Genomic DNA, 17,132 nt, shown 5'->3' with positions numbered 1-17,132 from the left:
AAACCTCCAACTCACCCTCAATGCCATATCTCCGTATTTTCTGCAGTAGCCTACCATGGGGAACCTTATCAAACGCCTTACTAAAATCCATATATACCACATCTACCGCTTTCCCCTCATCAACCTCCTTCGTCACCATTTCAAAGAATTCAATAAGGTTTGTGAGGCACGACCTGCCCTTCACAAAACCATGCTGACTATCCTTGATCACATTATTCCTATCCAGATGTGCATAAATCCTATCCCTTACAATTCTCTCTAAGACTTTGCCCACAACAGAAGTGAGGCTCACCGGCCTATAGTTACTAGGGTTATCCCTACTCCCCTTTTTGAACAAGGGAACCACATTTGCTATCCTCCAGTCTTTTGGCACTACTCCTGTAGACAAAGAGGACATAAAAATCAAGGCCAATGGCTCTGCAATCTCCGCCCTTGCTTCCCAGAGAATCCTAGGATAAATGCCATCAGGCCCAGGGGACTTATCTATTTTCACCTTTTCCAGGATTTCCAACACCTCTTCTCTACATACCTCAAAGCCATCCATTCTACTTATTTGTGACTCAGTATTCACATCGACGACAATGCCCTGTTCCTGAGTAAATACTGACGAAAAGTATTCATTCAGTGTCTCCCCAATCTCTTCCGCCTCCACACGCAACTTCCCACTACTATCCTTGACTAGACCTATTCCTACCCTAGTCATTCTTTTATTCCTAACATACCTATAGAAAGCCTTAGGGTTTTCCCTAATCCTACCGACTAAGGACCTTTCATGTCCCCTCCTTGCTGCTCTTAGCTCTCTCTTCAGGTCCTTCCTGGTTACCCTATAACTCTCAATCGCCCCAATTGAACCTTCACGTCTCATCTTGAGATAGGCCGCCCTCTTCCATTTAACAAGGGATTCCAATTCCTTATTAAACCACGGCTCCCTCGCACGACCCTTTCCTCCCTGCCTGACAGGTACATAATTATCAAGGACACTCAATAGTTGCTCCTTGAACAAGCTCCACATATCATTTACACTCTTGCCTTGGAGTCTACTTTTCCAATCCACACATCCTAAGTCATGCCTCACCGCATCATAATTTCCCTGACCCCAGCTATAACTCTTGCCCTGTAGTACACACTTATCCCTCTCCATCACGAGAGTAAAAATCACCGAATTATGGTCACTATCCCCAAAGTGCTCACCTACCTCTAATTCTAACACCTGGCCTGGTTCGTTACCCAGAACCAAATCCAGTATGGCCTCACCTCTTGTTGGCCTGTCTACATATTGTGTCAGGAAACTCTCCTGCACACATTGAACAAACACTGACCCATCTAACGAACTTGAGCTATAGCTTTCCCAATCAATATCAGGAAAGTTAAAGTCCCCCATAACAACCACCCTATTACTGTCACTCATCTCCTGAATCACCTTCCCTATCCTTTCTTCAATGATTCTAGGACTATTAGAAGGCCTGTAAAAGACTCCTAACAGGGTGACCTCACCTTTCCTATTCCTAACCTCAGCCCAAACTACCTCAGATGACAAGTCCTCATCCATCGTCCTTTCCACCACTGTAATACTATCTTTGACAAGCAATGCCACACCTCCCCCTCTTTTACCCCCACCTCTGACCCTACTAAAACATTTAAATCCTGGAACCTGCAACAGCCAATCCTGTCCCTGTTCTACCCATGTCTCCGTAATAGCCACAACATCGAAGTCCCAGGTACCAACCCACGCTGCAAGTTCACCTACCTTATTTCGTATACTTCTTGCATTGAAGTATACACACTTCAAGCCACTTTCCTGTTTAGAGGCACCCTCCCTAGAAATTGATGCCATGTTCCTAACCTCCCTACACTCCAGGCCCTGCACTATGAAGCTAGAGACAGCACCTAGAGCAGCTGAACCCCAACTGAATAATGTGACATACACATACATGCAGACTGCATGTTGAACATTGCAGATAATGGTTAGCGTCAAATCTCCACTACCAGCTAACTGAAAAAAAATCAAAAAATTAAACAATGTCTCATCCTTCTGAAAGTACAACCAGCTGAGTGAATATTTGCCTAACTGCTTCTAAAGGAAGTTGTAAAGATCCATTTTTTTAAGTATTTTTAATTGTGGACTGAAATGGGTAATTAACTACTTCAAAACCAAGGAGTGCTGCATATTTTGAAAGTAAGTAATCAGACATTCATTGCAAGCAACAGTTATCGAGCTGCTAGTTCAAGCAGTGCTTGAAGTGTGGCTGCAGATGAACTGGAGCTGAGGGATCTGGGCTCACGTGGAGATGAAGTTGGCAACAAGCAGCCCATTGGTCTGTAGAGTAGTGACCAGTCATCAAAGACAAAGGCTTCTGCTCGCCTTCAACTCTGAGATTGGCTCTCCAGTAGAAAAACAACTTAGCTGTGAACATGAAAATGAGAACACTCAGACTTCTACCACCTCAGGTGTTCCACCTCTGTTTTCCACTTGAAATCTTCAGAAAACCAATTAACTAATCTTACTGCAGTTGTTGTAAGCAGTGATGTTTAGTAAACAAGTCAGATTATTTACAGATATGAACCAGTAACCCCATGCCTCCTACAAGCTGGTAGAAGGAAGACTGAACAGCTGCATCTGAGCAGTGCAAGAATCATTAATATCAGTGTTGGTGGTACTGCCAGCACTACTTGAGACGGATTTTATCCATCAGCTGAGAGGACAGACAGACAAACATCAGTGGTAAAAACAAGGACTACAGATGCTGGAAACCAGAGTCTAGATTAGAGTGGTGCTGGAAAAGCACAGCAGGTCAGGCAGCATCCGAGAAGCAGGAAAATCGACATTTCGGGCAAAAGCCCTCTTTGCACCAGTATCAAGGCTGTGATCATCCGAAACCAACACAGCTGGACCAGCCACATGCCTGAGCTCTGACTGCGAGAGCAAATCTTCCTCACCCGGCTCAAGGGAGACATTTGAATGAAAGGATGACAAACGAAGCATTTCAAAGACTCCCTGAAGGCTTACTTCAAGAAATGCAACACAGATGTCAATGGCTTGCCTTATGAAGAAAGGTTGAATAAGCTCGGACTTTTCTCTCTGGAGAGAAGGAGGAAGAGAAGAGACCTGATCGAGGTATACAAAATAATGAGTGGAATAGATAGAGTCAATACCCAGAGACTTTTCCCCAGGGCAGGATTGACTGGTACAAGGAAACATAGTTTGAAATCATTAGGAGGAAGGTGGAAAGGAGACATCAGAGGTAGTTTCTTTACACAGAGAGTTGAGAATGCATGGAATGTGTTGCCAGCAGTGGTGGTGGAAGCAGAGTCATTGGGGACATTTAAGCGACTGCTGGACGTGCACATGGATAGCAGTGAGTTGAGGGGTGCGTAGGTTAAGCTACTATATTTTACATTAGGATTAAACCTCGGCACAACATGGTGGGCCAAATGGCCTGTTCTGTGCTGTACATTTCTATGTTCTATGTTCTATGTACGGGAGACCCTCGGACAGAAGAAGCTGAATTGGAGGAAGCATGTGTATGAAGGGACACAATTCCTTGAGAACAGCTATTGGTAAGAGGAGGTATGGACAAGAAACTGGAGAAGGGAATGCCAGAGATTGAGGCCAGGGACCAATTCCACTTCCCGGAACACACCTATTATGTTTGGAGGAGTGACTTCAGGATTGGCCTCATCAGCTACACAAGGACCCACAGAACCCCTGACTGGTGACAGAATTTCCTTGGTGGGCAGTGATACTCATTAGTAAGTGATTGCCAATGTCGTTAACATTTATATCATCAGCAGCAAACAGGAACTACTCAACTACATATCCTCCATCTATAACAACCATGTTACTTATTCTTGTCTGTGCAATTCATGTGTGCACAATGTGGAGTTTACAAGAGGACTAAAGTTTTAACTAGTAGAGATATATGGTGGTGGTTTGCAATTCTTCCCTGTAATTATAAAAATGTTGTTCTTATGCCCCTAAATGAGAATTCTTGTTGAGTACAGAAACTTGTTCAGACTTTATCTTGATCAGATGGGCCAATGGGCTGAGGAGTGGCAAATGGAATTTAATTTAGATAAATGTGAGGTACTGCATTTTGGGAAAGCAAATCTTAGCAGGACTTATACACTTAATGGTAAGATCCTATGGACTGTTGCTGAACAAAGAGACCTTGGAGTGCAATTTCAAAGCTCCTTGAAAGTAGAGTCACAGGTAGATAAGACAGTGAAGGAGGCATTTGGTATGCTTTCCTTTATTGGTCAGAGTATTGAGTACAAGAGTTTGGAGGTCATGTTGCAGTTGTATAGGACATTGGTTAGGTCACTGTTGGAATATTGTGTGCAATTCTGGTCTCCTTCCTATCAGAAAAATATTGTGAAACTTGAAAGGGTTCAGAAAAGATTTACAAGATGTTGCCAGGGTTGGAGGATTTGAGCTATAGGGAGAGGATGAATAGGCTGGGGCTGTTTCCCCTGGAGTGTGGGAGGCTGAGGGGTGACCTTATAGAGGTTTACAAAATCATGAGGGGCATAGATAGGGTAAATAGACAAAGTCTTTTCCCTGGGGTGGGGGAGTCTAGAACTAGAGGGTATAGGTTTAGGGTGAGAGGGGAAAGATACAAAAGAGACCTGAGGGGCAACTTTTTCATGCAGAAGGTGATGCGTGTGTGGAATGGGTTGCCCAAGGAAGTGGTGAAGGCTGGTACAATTGTAACATTTAATAGGCATCTGGATGGGTATATGAATAGGAAAAGTTTGGAGGGATATGGGCTGGGTGCTAGCAGGTGGAATTAGATTGGGTTGGGATATCTGGTCGGCATAGACGAGTTGGATCGAAGGGTCTGTTTCCGTGCTGTACATCTCTATGACTGATTCCATCCTATCAATTTGGGTGTAAACGACATGGAATTTGGGAAACTTTGCATACTTTCATAAAATTATTAACTTTGATGACAACTCTAGGAGTGGTGGGGTTTGATTTCCAGCCCATTACCCCAGTGAGATATTACAAAGTATAACCTTTCTTAAAAGGAGACCAAAGCTGACCATCTGCACCAAACAGGAACAAATCCATTACAATGACTACCTATCAATATTTTCAGACAATGGGGAAAAATGTCACTTCATATGTTACTGAAATGATTTCTATACATGTTATATTTAAGAAGTACTAATTAATTCATTTAGTGAATCTTTACCTCCCCATTCTCTGCAGCTGACACATTCAGTCAATTGCACTTGGCCATCCTGATTAACTCACATCTTGCATCAATTTTTCTGACATGATGTCGGCTCTGATTAAACTTTTATAAACTGCAGTTCTGGATACGTTCCTGGCGGCACACCCACCAATGAGGCTGTAAACAGGGAAATCTTCCTCAATATCAACTTTTCATATGGTCGAATTACAAGGCCTCCGGCAGTTGTACTGACATCCTGTTACATTGCAATTTTTAAAAATTGTGCATTTTACCTTTAGGAGAATTATTTGTTGAGGGACAGTAGGTCAAAGACAGTAATTAAGAAGGCTATGAGACAATGATTTCCCACATACTCTGCACAGCTGCTGACAAGGAGATCAGATTCTTTTAAAGAACAGCTTACCCGTCCTGTATTCCTGCCCCTTGGTATCATTATCTAGAATCACTTCCTTCCATCTGCAGCTTGTCCCTCATAATTTACTGGCGTCCATTGCCCCTCCCATTAGTTACAAAGCTATAAAATGTTGTTGGCACATAGCAGATCAGAGATGGTTTGTGTACAGAACAATGTTTCAGGCAGCAGGTTAATTGTATTTTCGTCATATGGAGGTAGTGGGCGTGAATAATGAGAAACCTAATGAAACTGAGATGTGATTGAGTTCAGATTTACATGCTCATAATGTTTCACTTTGTCAACAAATGCACGATCAAATACATATTAACTTAAACAACATCCTTTGCCATTGGCTTTCTGCAATAGAGCACAAAGCTCTTCCTATATATATATATAGGAAGGGCTTATATATATATATTTCCAACTCAAGGGTTTCCGTCTTTGCCCTATTGTGACATGAAATCATTTTTGTGGTCTTGAGTTTGAAGGATTCTGGATTTTTTAAAATTAAAGTTGCCAATTAAAGGACATTGGAAAGATTTTGTGAAGAACAAGGCATTGATTGGTCGTCAAATGTCTCATGATAAATTTTTCTTTACTGGAAACCATCTGACTGGATTTACAACTGTCATGTTATAATGTATCGCTTGGATTTTGGTTGGATTAGTTCTGGTACTGGTACTGGTTCCGAGGAAGCTGGGACTAGTACCAGCTGGTAGCAGCTGGCAAGGACCAATCCCAATGATCTTGCGTTGCATGTGGTGGTGGAGGGTGGGGTGGTGGTAGTGGTTGCTAATATTGCTGGGGATGGTTTCATTAACAATGGAAGAGGTATGGGAACCTGAGCAGCGAAGTAGAGGAGTGAGAAACAATCAAGACAGAAGGGCAAGAAACAAAAGTAAAAGTCAGAATAACATGGGAGAGAGAAATAAATAGGGCCAAATCACAAAATTAAAGGTAGGATGACTAACAAGATTAAAACCACAAGTCAAAATGCTTTGTACCTTCATGCATGAAGAATTCACAATAGATGAATTATTAGTGCATATATATATAAATGATTATGATTTTGTTGTAAGTACAGAGACATGGCTGTAGGATGAAGAAGGATAGAAATTGAGCATCCCAGGAGTATTCAATATTTAGGAAGTTAAAAATCACACAACAACAGGTTATAGTCCAACAGGTTTATTTGGAGGTGCTAGCTTTTGGAGCACTGCTCCTTCATCAAGTGATGAAAGAGCAGTGCTCCGAAAGCTAATACTTCCAAATAACCTGTCAGATTATAACCTGGTGTTGTGTGGTTTTTAACTTTATCCACCCCAGTCCAAAACCGGCATCTCCACCCCAAGATGGACAGAAAGAAATGGAAAGGCAATGGGGTGACGTTTTCAGTAAAAGACTTAATGCTGCAGTAAACGAAGATATTGGTTTAGAAAATAATGATGTGGAATCTGTATAGGTGGAGATAAGAAATACCAAGGGGCAGATGTTGGGGTTCATCTACAGGCCCTCAGGCATAGCATTAAACAATAAATCAGAGATGCATGAAATAAAGGGTACAACTTTAATCATGGGTCACTTTAATTAACCTACAGATTGGAAAAACCAAACTAGTAATGATATTGTGGAGGAGGATGTCTTGGAATGTGTGCGTGAGGTATTTTTAGGCCTATACATTGCAGTGTCAAACAAACAACAGGCTATTCTCGACTAGGCACATGTGCAATTAGAACAGATTAGTGAACAAATCTTGTTCTGCATGGTCCCTTGGTAAAGAGTGACCGTAATAAGATAGAATTCTTCATTAAGATAGAGAGTGAAATAGTTGAATCTGCAACTAGGATCCTGAATCTAATTAAAGGGAATGACAAGAGCATGAGGTGCAAACTGGCAAGGATGGATTGGGGAACCTTACTATAAAAGAAACTAAACAGTGAGTGATTAGGCAATGGATAATATTTAAACAACATGTGCATGAATTACAACAAATACTCATTCCTGTCTGGTGCTCAAAGACAAGATGGTCCAACCATGGCTTACACAAGATATTAAAAATAGTATAAGATCTCAAAAAGGAGAACAACAAAATTGCAACCAAAAGCAGCTAGCTTGAAGTGTGGGAGTATTTTAGATTTCTGTAAAAGAGGAGAAAAAGTTTGATCAAGGGGGGAAAACTGAATGTGAGAGTCAAATTGCAATCAACACAAAAACTGATGATAAAAGCTTTGACAATAGCACAAAATGAAAAACATTAGTAAAGACCAAAGTGGGGCCCTTAAACCAGAGCCAGTGAAATTATAATAGAGAACAAAGAAATGGCAGAAGAGTTAAACACATACTTTGATTCTGTCTTCACAAAAGTGGGCACAAATAGTCTCAGAGAAAAATTCAGGAACAAAGGGTCTTGTGAGAGGGTGGAACAGAAGGAAATCAGAATGAGTAAGAAAATAGTTCTAGGGAACCCTGTTAGTGGGGTAAGCAGGCTGACAAGTCCCCAGGACCTGATAATCAATATCCCAGAGGATTGATGGAAGTGGTTTGGAAATATTGGAAGCATTAGTGGCCATCTTGCACAATTCTGGAGCAGTTCCTCTAGATTGGAAGGTGGCAAATGTAACTCCAGTATTTAAAAGTGGAGGGAGAGAATAAAAATTACAGACCTATCAGCCTGAGATTAAAAGTGGGGAAAATGCTAGAGTCTACTGTAAAAACCATGATAGAAAACTTTTGGAAAGCATGAATGGGATTGGACAAAGCCATTGGACAAGGGTTTGGAAAAGCAAACGTGCTTAGTAAATCTACTGGCAAGTTTTTTGAGGATGTAACAAGTAGAGCTGATAAAGGAGACCCAGTGAATGTGATTTACTCAGGCTTCAAGAAGACTTTTGTTAAGCGGCTAGTGGGCAAAGTGAAAGCACATGGGCGAGGTGCTATATATTGGCAAGGATTGAAAATCGTTGACAGACAGGAATCAGAAAGTGGGAATAAGTGGTTCTGAAGAAGGTCACTGGACTTGAAACATGAACTCGACTTTCTCTCCATGGATGCTGACAATCTGCTGAATTTCTCTAAGAATTTCTGTTTTTGTTGTGGAAATAAATGGGTCTTTTATGCCAGGTTGGCATGCAGAGACTAGCGGAATTTGATTACAGGGGAACCTCAATTATCCGGCATTTGATTATCCGAATATCGGATTGTCCAGGAAGATTGCAAGATCCCAATGCTCGGCTAAACTGTTATCTGGCATTTGATTATCCGGAATTCGATTATCTGAACAAAATGCTCCCCACCCGTGTCCTTCAGATAATCGAGGTTCCTCTGTAATTGAAATTGCATAGATTATCAACATTTTTAGTAAGTTTCTCTAGTTAGGATTACCTAACTTGCTCAGTCAGTAAATTGGAGGAATCTGCGGGGGCAGAGTTGAAAATACCAACCTCTCATGATACAAGCTATCAACTGTTTGGTTACAAGCAAGTCTTTATGTAATTACCTGGCACATAATGTTACTGTTGTGAATGAGTAATACCAGTAAGTAATAAATCTGACTGAACTTAGTTCTTGATTTAGCAAGATCATTTAGAAAAGGACAATCAACAGAGTTGAAAGCTCACATCACAAGTGGGTCATCGAGTCAAACAGCAAAGAAACATACCCTTTTGGTCCAACCAGTCCATGCCAACCATGTTCCCAAACTAAACTAGTCCCACCTGTCTGTGTTTGGCCCACTTCCCTCCAAACATTTCCTCTTCATGTACTTATTCAAATGCCTTTTACACTTTATAACTGTACCTGCATCCAACACTTCCTCTGGCAGTTCATTCCACACATGAACTACTCTCTGTGTAAAAAGGTTGCCCTTGAGGTCCTATTTAAATCTTGCTCCAGTGGAAAAATCTCACAACCCATCCAATATCGGCAACATTTTGGTAAATCTTATCTGACCCTTCTCCAGTTTAATAATACATTCCCTGTAACAGGGTGATCAGAACTGCACACAGTACACCAGAAGAAGCTTTGGCTAATGTCCTGTACAACCTCAACATGATGTCGCAACTCCTGTACTCAAACGGCTGTGCAATGAAGGCAAGCATGCTAAATGCTTTCTTAACAATCACATCTACATGTGATCCAGACTTCAAAGAATTATGAACCTGAACCCTTAGGTCTCTCTGTTCTACAACACTACCCAGGTCCTTACCATTAATTGTATAAGTCCTGCCCTTATTTGTTTTATTGAAATGCAATACCTCATATTTATCCAAATTAAATTCCATCTACTAATCCTCAGCCCATTGACACAATTGAGTAAGATCTCTTTGCAATCTTAGATAACCTTCTTCACCATCCACTACACACCACCAATTTTGGTGTCATCCACAAGTATGCTAATCATACCTCCTGTATTCTTATCCAAATCATTTATATAAATAACAAAGTTAGGCCCAATGGAACACTGCTGGTCACAGGCCTCCAGTTGAAAATCAACCATCACTATCAATCTCTGTATCACACTATAAAGCAAATTATGTATCCAATTAGTAAGCCCACCTTGAATCCCATGTGATCTAATGTTAATAATTAGTCTACCATGCCAAACCTCATCAAAGGCTTTATTAAAGTCTATGTAAACAATGTCTACCGCTCTGCCCTGAGCAATTGTTTTGGTTACTTCCTCAAAAAGCTCAATCAAGTTTGTGACACATGATTTCCCTCACACAAAATCATGCTGACTATCCCGAAGCAATCTATGCCTCTCCAAATGCACGTAAATCCTATACTTCAGAATCAACAACTTACCCACTACTGATGTCAGACTCACAGATCTACAGTTCTCAGACTTCTCCTTACAGCCTTTCTGAAACAATGCACTACATGAGCCACCTTCCAGTCCTCCATCATTTCCTCCCGAACTTTCTAAAATGTCCTGAAATACCTTAGACCCAGTCCTGGAGATTGATTTACCCTTATGTTTTCTAAGCCCTCCAGCACTTCCTCTTCTGTAATGTAAGCCATTTACAAACATCGATATGTATTTTCTGAGTTCTCTAGCCTCCATTTCTTTCACTTTGGAGAGACCTGATCTTCTGATGTACAAGAAGAAAGGGCACAAGAGCTTAGTCAATATTTAGTTGCTGCTGATGTAAAATTCAAACCAGAATGGAAGATTGAAAGGTTGAAGAGGATTTCATTTTTGTGTAACCAGAATGAGAAATGTTGAAGCTTTGCCCAATTACTTTGAATGCCACGCAGTAATACAACAGGCCTGTGGAGGGCTGAATTGCTGATTGGTATGTAATGCTATCAAGTTCTGAAGAAGGATCACTAGACCTGAAACATTCGCTCTGATTTCTCTGCACAAATGCTGCCAGATCTGCTGAGTTTTTCCCAGTAATTTGTTGCTTTGGTTGTTAATATCCAGCATCTGGTTTTAATGCTATCAAATGGTGGATAAACGTGCATACAGCCTGGAGAGATGCAGAGAAACAGTCCACCATTGAAACAATGTCTACAACAAAAAGTTAATCCAGCTGAGAAAGAGGCTGAAAGGGGCTGTGCATGCCGAGACATCATAGTGAGAACTGGCCAAACTAACAGAATGCTGTAGTTATACAATTAAAATTGTTGGAATACAAGGCAGGAGACCACCTAAGAGAAGTCCTGACAGTAATGGTTCCTGCATGCACCACAATTAATTTATTTCTCTGTAACTCCCCTTTTAAAAAATTGCATATCTTCTAAATCACCAAGAAAGGTACAGTCAGAAGCTGACTAGTATTATGACAATAACATTCTCTGCCACATTTTCTTTGAGCAGTTAAAATGGTGGGTTGCCCCCAACACCTGAGAATGCCCTACCTGGCTAATATTAGTTTACAATCTTGACAAATTGGGTTAATTTGCTCAGAGAAATGTGGCTCTATTCAGCTGTCCTCATCTCTTTTCAATAGTTTGTGGAACATAATAGTTTCCCCCAAACCATCAGCGGTATTGTTCACCTCTGGTAGGTTTCTCCAAAATGGCTGTACTGAAACAGAACAATATTATGACCATCTCTCATCATAAGGACTATTCTACCCTCTCTTTGGTCCCTTGCACATGACTAGTGACATTATTGGCCTGTCTCCACACTATTGGGATTCTATAATTCTATGTTTGACGATGATGTGCACCATCTCTATCACATTCAGTCTCATTTAAAGACTCAAATTAACCAAAGTAATGCCATGGGACTGATAAAAGGAGATCTGCCATCCTTACCTGGTTTAGCCATTTATTTTTATTCATACTCAGAATCTAGGCATTGTTAGCTGGGCCAGCATTTATTGCACATCCCTAGGCGCCCTTGAGAAGGTTGTGGTGAACTGCATTCTTGAACTGCTTCAGTCTGTTCAGTGTGGGTAGATACAGTTAGCAAGCATTCTGGAATTTTGACACAGTCACCTGGGGATACATTTCTACAACTAGATGGTGAATGGATTGAAAGGGAACTTACACAGTCCTCCAACGTATCTGCTGCCTTTGCTGTCACAGCAGCAGTTGAGGGTTTGGAAGATGGTGGTGAAGGGTACATTCTGCATCAGTGGTGGGGGGAGTGGATGTTTCTGGATATGGCGTCAATCAAGTAGGCTGCTTTATCCTGGTCAATGGTAAGCTTTGTGAGTGTTGTTGGAACTGTACCCATCCAAGCAAGGGATGAGTATTCCATCACTCTCCTGACTTGTGCCTTGTAGATGGTGAACTGACTTTGGCAAGTCAGGAAGTGAGTCACTCACTGAATGATTCCACTCTTGTGGCCACTGTATTGATATGGCAATGCCAGTTCAGTTTATGGTCAATGGTAACCCCCAGGATGTTAGCAGTGGGGAATTCAGCAGTGGTTATCCCACTGAACGACAAGGTATGATGGTTAGACTCTCTCTTTCTTGTTGATGTTCATTGCCTAGCCATTGTGTGGCACAAGTACTTTTTGCCACTTGTCAGCCCAGGCTTAGTTGTTGTCCAGGTTTTGCTGGAGTTAGATATAAATTTGCTCAGTATCTGAAGGGTCATGAATGGTGTGATCACACATTGTGTGACCATTTTTGGGCACCCCCACTTCAGACTTCTGATGGAAGGAAGGCCATTGAGGAATGAAGTAAAAAGATGGTCATTAGGATATTATCCTGAGAAACTGCTGCAGAGATAACCTGGAGGAGAGATGACTGACATCTAGCAATTCTTTCCATTTTCAGTTTTGCCAAACATTGATTCCAGCCAGCACAGAAAGATCCCAGATTCGTACTGAATCCAGTTTTATTTGGACTTCTCAATGACACACTTTATCAAATTCAACCTCCAAGTCGCTCTTTTTCTTGATCCTTGCATTGTTGCAAATATGCCCTGGCGCCACCCCCAGCCTAGTGGACTTAGTGTGTAACCATTTTAAATACATGCTTACCTGCTAAAGATGCCATGTTCACGATAACTCCTCCTTTGCCCCCATTCTCCTTGCTCATGTATTCCAGAGCTAGGTATGTTCCTCTTATCACGGAGGTCTGGCATTTAAAACAAGCAATTTGATTTAAGATCGGTTAAAAACTCAGCTATCTAATGATAATTTGCAAGACCCGAGTTAGGTGTTGAGTGACGGGGTTTATTCTATGTACAAGGTAAAAACAACGACTGCAGACGCTGGAAACCAGATTCTGGATTAGTGGTGCTGGAAGAGCACAGCAGTTCAGGCAGGATCCAAGGAGCAGCGAAACCAATGTTTCGGGCAAAAGCCCTTCATCAGGAATAAAGGCAGTGAGCCTGAAGTGTGGAGAGATAAGCTAGAGGGGGGTGGGGGTGGGGAGAAAGGAGCATAGAGTACAATAGGTGAGTGGGGGAGGGGATGAAGGTGATAGGTCAGGGAGGAGAGTGTGGAGTAGATAGGTGGAAAAGGAGATAGGCAGTTAGGACAAGTCCGGACAAGTCATGGGGACAGTGCTGAGCTGGAAGTTTGGAACTAGGGTGAGGTGGGGGAAGGGGAAATGAGGAAACTGTTGAAGTCCACATTGATGCCTTGGGGTTGAAGCGTTCCGAGGAGGAGGATGAGGCGTTCTTCCTCCAGGCGTCTGGTGGTGAGGGAGCGGCGGTGAAGGAGGCCCAGGACCTCTATGTCCTCAGCAGAGTGGGAGGGGGAGTTGAAATGTTGGGCCACAGGGCGGTGTGGTTGATTGGTGTGGGTGTCCCGGAGATGTTCCCTAAAGCGCTCTGCTAGGAGGCGCCCAGTCTCTCCAATGTAGAGGAGACCACATCGGGAGCAACGGATACAATAAATGATATTAGTGGATGTGCAGGTAAAACTTTGATGGATGTGGAAGGCTCCTTTAGGACCTTGGATAGAGGTGAGGGAGGAGGTTTTTTTTTGATTAGATTACATTACAGTGTGGAAACAGACCCTTCGGCCCAACAAGTCCACACCGACCCGCCGAAGCGCAACCCACCCATACCCCTACATTTACCCCTTACCTAACACTACGGGCAATTTAGCATGGCCAATTCACCTGAGCTGCACATCTTTGGACTGTGGGAGGAAACCGGAGCACCCGGAGGAAACCCACACAGACACGGGGAGAACGTGCAAACTCCACACAGTCAGTCGCCTGAGGCGGGAATTGAACCCGGGTCTCTGGTGCTGTGAGGCAGCAGTGCTAACCACTGTGCCACCGTGCCACCCATGCCTGTGGGTGCAGGTTTTACAATTCCTGCGGTGGAAGGGGAAGGTGTCAGGATGAGAGGGTGGGTTGTAGGGGGCGTGGACCTGACCAGGTAGTCACGGAGGGAACGGTCTTTGCGGAAGGCGGAAAGGGGTGGGGAGGGAAATATATCCCTGGTGGTGGGGTCTTTTTGGATGTGGCGGAAATGTCGGCGGATGATTTGGTTTATGCGAAGGTTGGTAGGGTGGAAGGTGAGCACCAGGGACGTTCTGTCCCTGTTACGTTTGGAGGGGTGGGGTCTGAGGGTGGAGGTGCGGGATGTGGACAAGATGCATTGGAGGGCATCCTTAATCACGTGGGAAGGAAAATTGTGGTCTCTAAAGAAGGAGGCCATCTGGTGTGTTCTGTGGTGGAACTGGTCCTCCTGGGAACAGATACGGCGGAGGCGGAGGAATTGGGATTACGTGATGGCATTTTTGCAAGAGGTAGGGTGGGAAGAGGTGTAATCCAGGTAGCTGTGGGAGTCGGTGGGTTTGTAAAAAATGTCAGTATCAAGTCGGTCGTTGTTAATGGAGATGGAGAGGTCCAGAAAGGGGAGGGAGGTGTCAGAGGTGGTCCAGGCAAATTTAAGGTCAGGGTGAAATGTGTTGGTGAAGTTGATGAATTACTCAACCTCCTCGTGGAAGCACGAGGTTGCGCCAATGCAGTCATCAATGTAGTGGAGGAAGAGGTGGGGAGTGGTGCCCATGGTTCATGGATGAACTCGGATTTCACCAGTTTCCTCATTTCCCCTCCCCCCACCTTGTCTCAGTCAAATCCATCGAACTCAGCACCGCCTTCCTAACCTGCAACCTTCTTCCTGACCTGTCCGCCCCCACCCCAGTCTGACCTATCACCCTCACCTTGACCTCTTTCCACCTATCGCATTTCTGACGCCCCTCCCCCAAGTCCCTCCTCCCTACCTTTTATCTTAGCCTGCTGGACAAACTTTCCTCATTCCTGAAGAACGGCTTATGCCCGAAACGTCGATTCTCCTGTTCCCTGGATGCTGCCTGACCTGCTGGCTTTTCCAGGATCACTTGGATTGTCCTCTGAACAGCTAGCACAGACATGACAAGCTGAACAAAGCAGGGTAATTCTTTTTTTTAAAATGGTCAAAAAATTACATGCAACATGGATCAAAAGTTCCCTTTGCAGTGAAAGATCAGACAGTCATCACGAGTTGATGGCAATTATCATAAAATTCCATCAGACTCACTAATGTCCTTTAGCAAAGGAAATCTGCCATCGTTGCCAGGCCTACAGCAACTAATCCTACAGCAACTGAGAGAAAGCAGGGACTGCAGATGCTGGAGAGTCAGAGTCAAAAAATGTGGCTCTGGAAAAGCATAGCAGGTCAGGCAGCATCTGAGGAGCCTGAAAGGGGACGTTGAAGGGCTTATGCCCGAAATGTCATCTCTCCTGCTCCTCAGATGCTGCCTGACCTACTGTGCTTTTTCAGCATCACACTTTTCAGCTCAATCCTACAGCAGTATGATTGACTTTTAAAAGCCCTCTGCATAATTAAGGACAGGCAATAAATTCTGACTCAGCCAGTGGTGTCCATATCTCAGTGAATGAATAAAATAAATCAGACAGAAGTAACTCTGTACATAGACATCTGATTAAATGTAGCCACAGCCTAAAATATCTTTTTCAAACTTAATGTGGTGGCACAGAAAATTAAATCAATAAAGCACTAATTTTCAACTGAGAATTAAGTGCCTAACTCCAAACTTTACTCATAGGTAAACATGTTATTAAAGCACTGAATTATTGACCACACAGTATGGCGTGTTGCTAGTAGTAGCTTAATGAAGCTGTTGCAAGACAAAAACCTGTTTGAAATCAGACACCATCTTGAATTATCTGGTATCAGGACTGAACTTTTATCTAGATTATCAACGAAATGTATTCATTTAAACTGGTCCATACAATACCTCCAAAACGACATGACAACAGATTGAAAATGTAATTTGGTGCAATTACGAAACAATTTAAATTTGAAGTGCTGTAACTTTGTAAGTAAAGGATTATAAAGAAGGGTTGATAATAAATTTGTGCTCAAGGCCTTTGAGTTCTTACCAAATTAACATTGATTGTCTGCTCCCAGTTGTGCTCGTTGTTTATTCCGGCATTGTTACAGACTATATCCAAGCTTCCAAAGAGCTCTATCGTTTTCTTAAAAGCACCTATAAACAAGACAAAATCAGAGAATATTACACAGAGGGCCAAATTTGCCATTTGGCCTGAGCTAGCTCTTCCAAACAACAATCTAGGTAGTTCCATTCTCTTGTCCATTCCCCATACCCTCGAGTCTTTTTCCCCAAGTATTTATCACATTTGCTATTGAATTTTACTGTTTGACTGATTTCCATTGCATTATTACGCTGGATGTTCCAAAACCTAAAAACACTGAGTAAAAATAAGGATATAGATAAAATATATAGCTACAGCAGAGTGGAAAAGATTTTCCTGATATTGATTAATATTCTGTGGTTGTTTTGGGGTCTTGCCTGCAAGCTAGAAAACCAGCATGTGTCCATTTTTTCCTTTTTCCAGGAAGTTCTGCCAGATTAACGGCCAATTAGCTGGGTACAGCAGGACCATCCCAGGATCAAGGTCCTTGCTGGATTGAGGTCTAAGTGCAAAGGAGAAAGTGAGGATTGCAGATGCTAGAGATCGGATTCATGACTGTGGTGCTAGAAAAGCACAGGAGGTCAGGCAGCATCCAAGGAGCAGGAGAATCGACGTTTCGGGCAAACGCCCTTCATCAGGAAGTAGAAGTGCCAAGCTCACCAGTGCCACTGAGGA

General features: G+C 42.8%; 1 protein-coding gene and 1 long non-coding RNA gene across 3 annotated transcripts in view; one reads left to right on the top strand and one right to left on the bottom strand.

The window, feature by feature from the left end:
- Positions 1-17,132, top strand: part of LOC148152002 (uncharacterized) — a 333,843-nt gene that overhangs the window by 70,699 nt on the left and 246,012 nt on the right. The window lies entirely within an intron of this gene.
- The window catches only part of LOC122557185 (15-hydroxyprostaglandin dehydrogenase [NAD(+)]), a 93,037-nt gene that overhangs the window by 71,489 nt on the left and 4,416 nt on the right, over positions 1-17,132 (bottom strand). For both annotated transcript variants that reach the window (XM_087973829.1, XM_043704592.2), the window contains exons 3-4: positions 16,404-16,510; positions 13,037-13,133 (exon numbers count right to left, since the gene is read on the bottom strand). In XM_087973829.1, coding sequence (XP_087829955.1) covers positions 13,037-13,133; positions 16,404-16,510 — 204 coding nt within the window. The remainder of the gene's footprint in view (positions 1-13,036; positions 13,134-16,403; positions 16,511-17,132) is intronic.

This window comes from Chiloscyllium plagiosum, unplaced genomic scaffold (assembly GCF_037043375.1).
Source record: "Chiloscyllium plagiosum isolate Xiang-an unplaced genomic scaffold, Cpla_swu_hap1 HiC_scaffold_2, whole genome shotgun sequence".
Classification (NCBI taxonomy): domain Eukaryota; kingdom Metazoa; phylum Chordata; class Chondrichthyes; order Orectolobiformes; family Hemiscylliidae; genus Chiloscyllium; species Chiloscyllium plagiosum.
The sequence above is the reverse complement of the archived record's forward strand: the minus strand, read 5'-3'. Positions and strand labels throughout refer to the sequence as shown.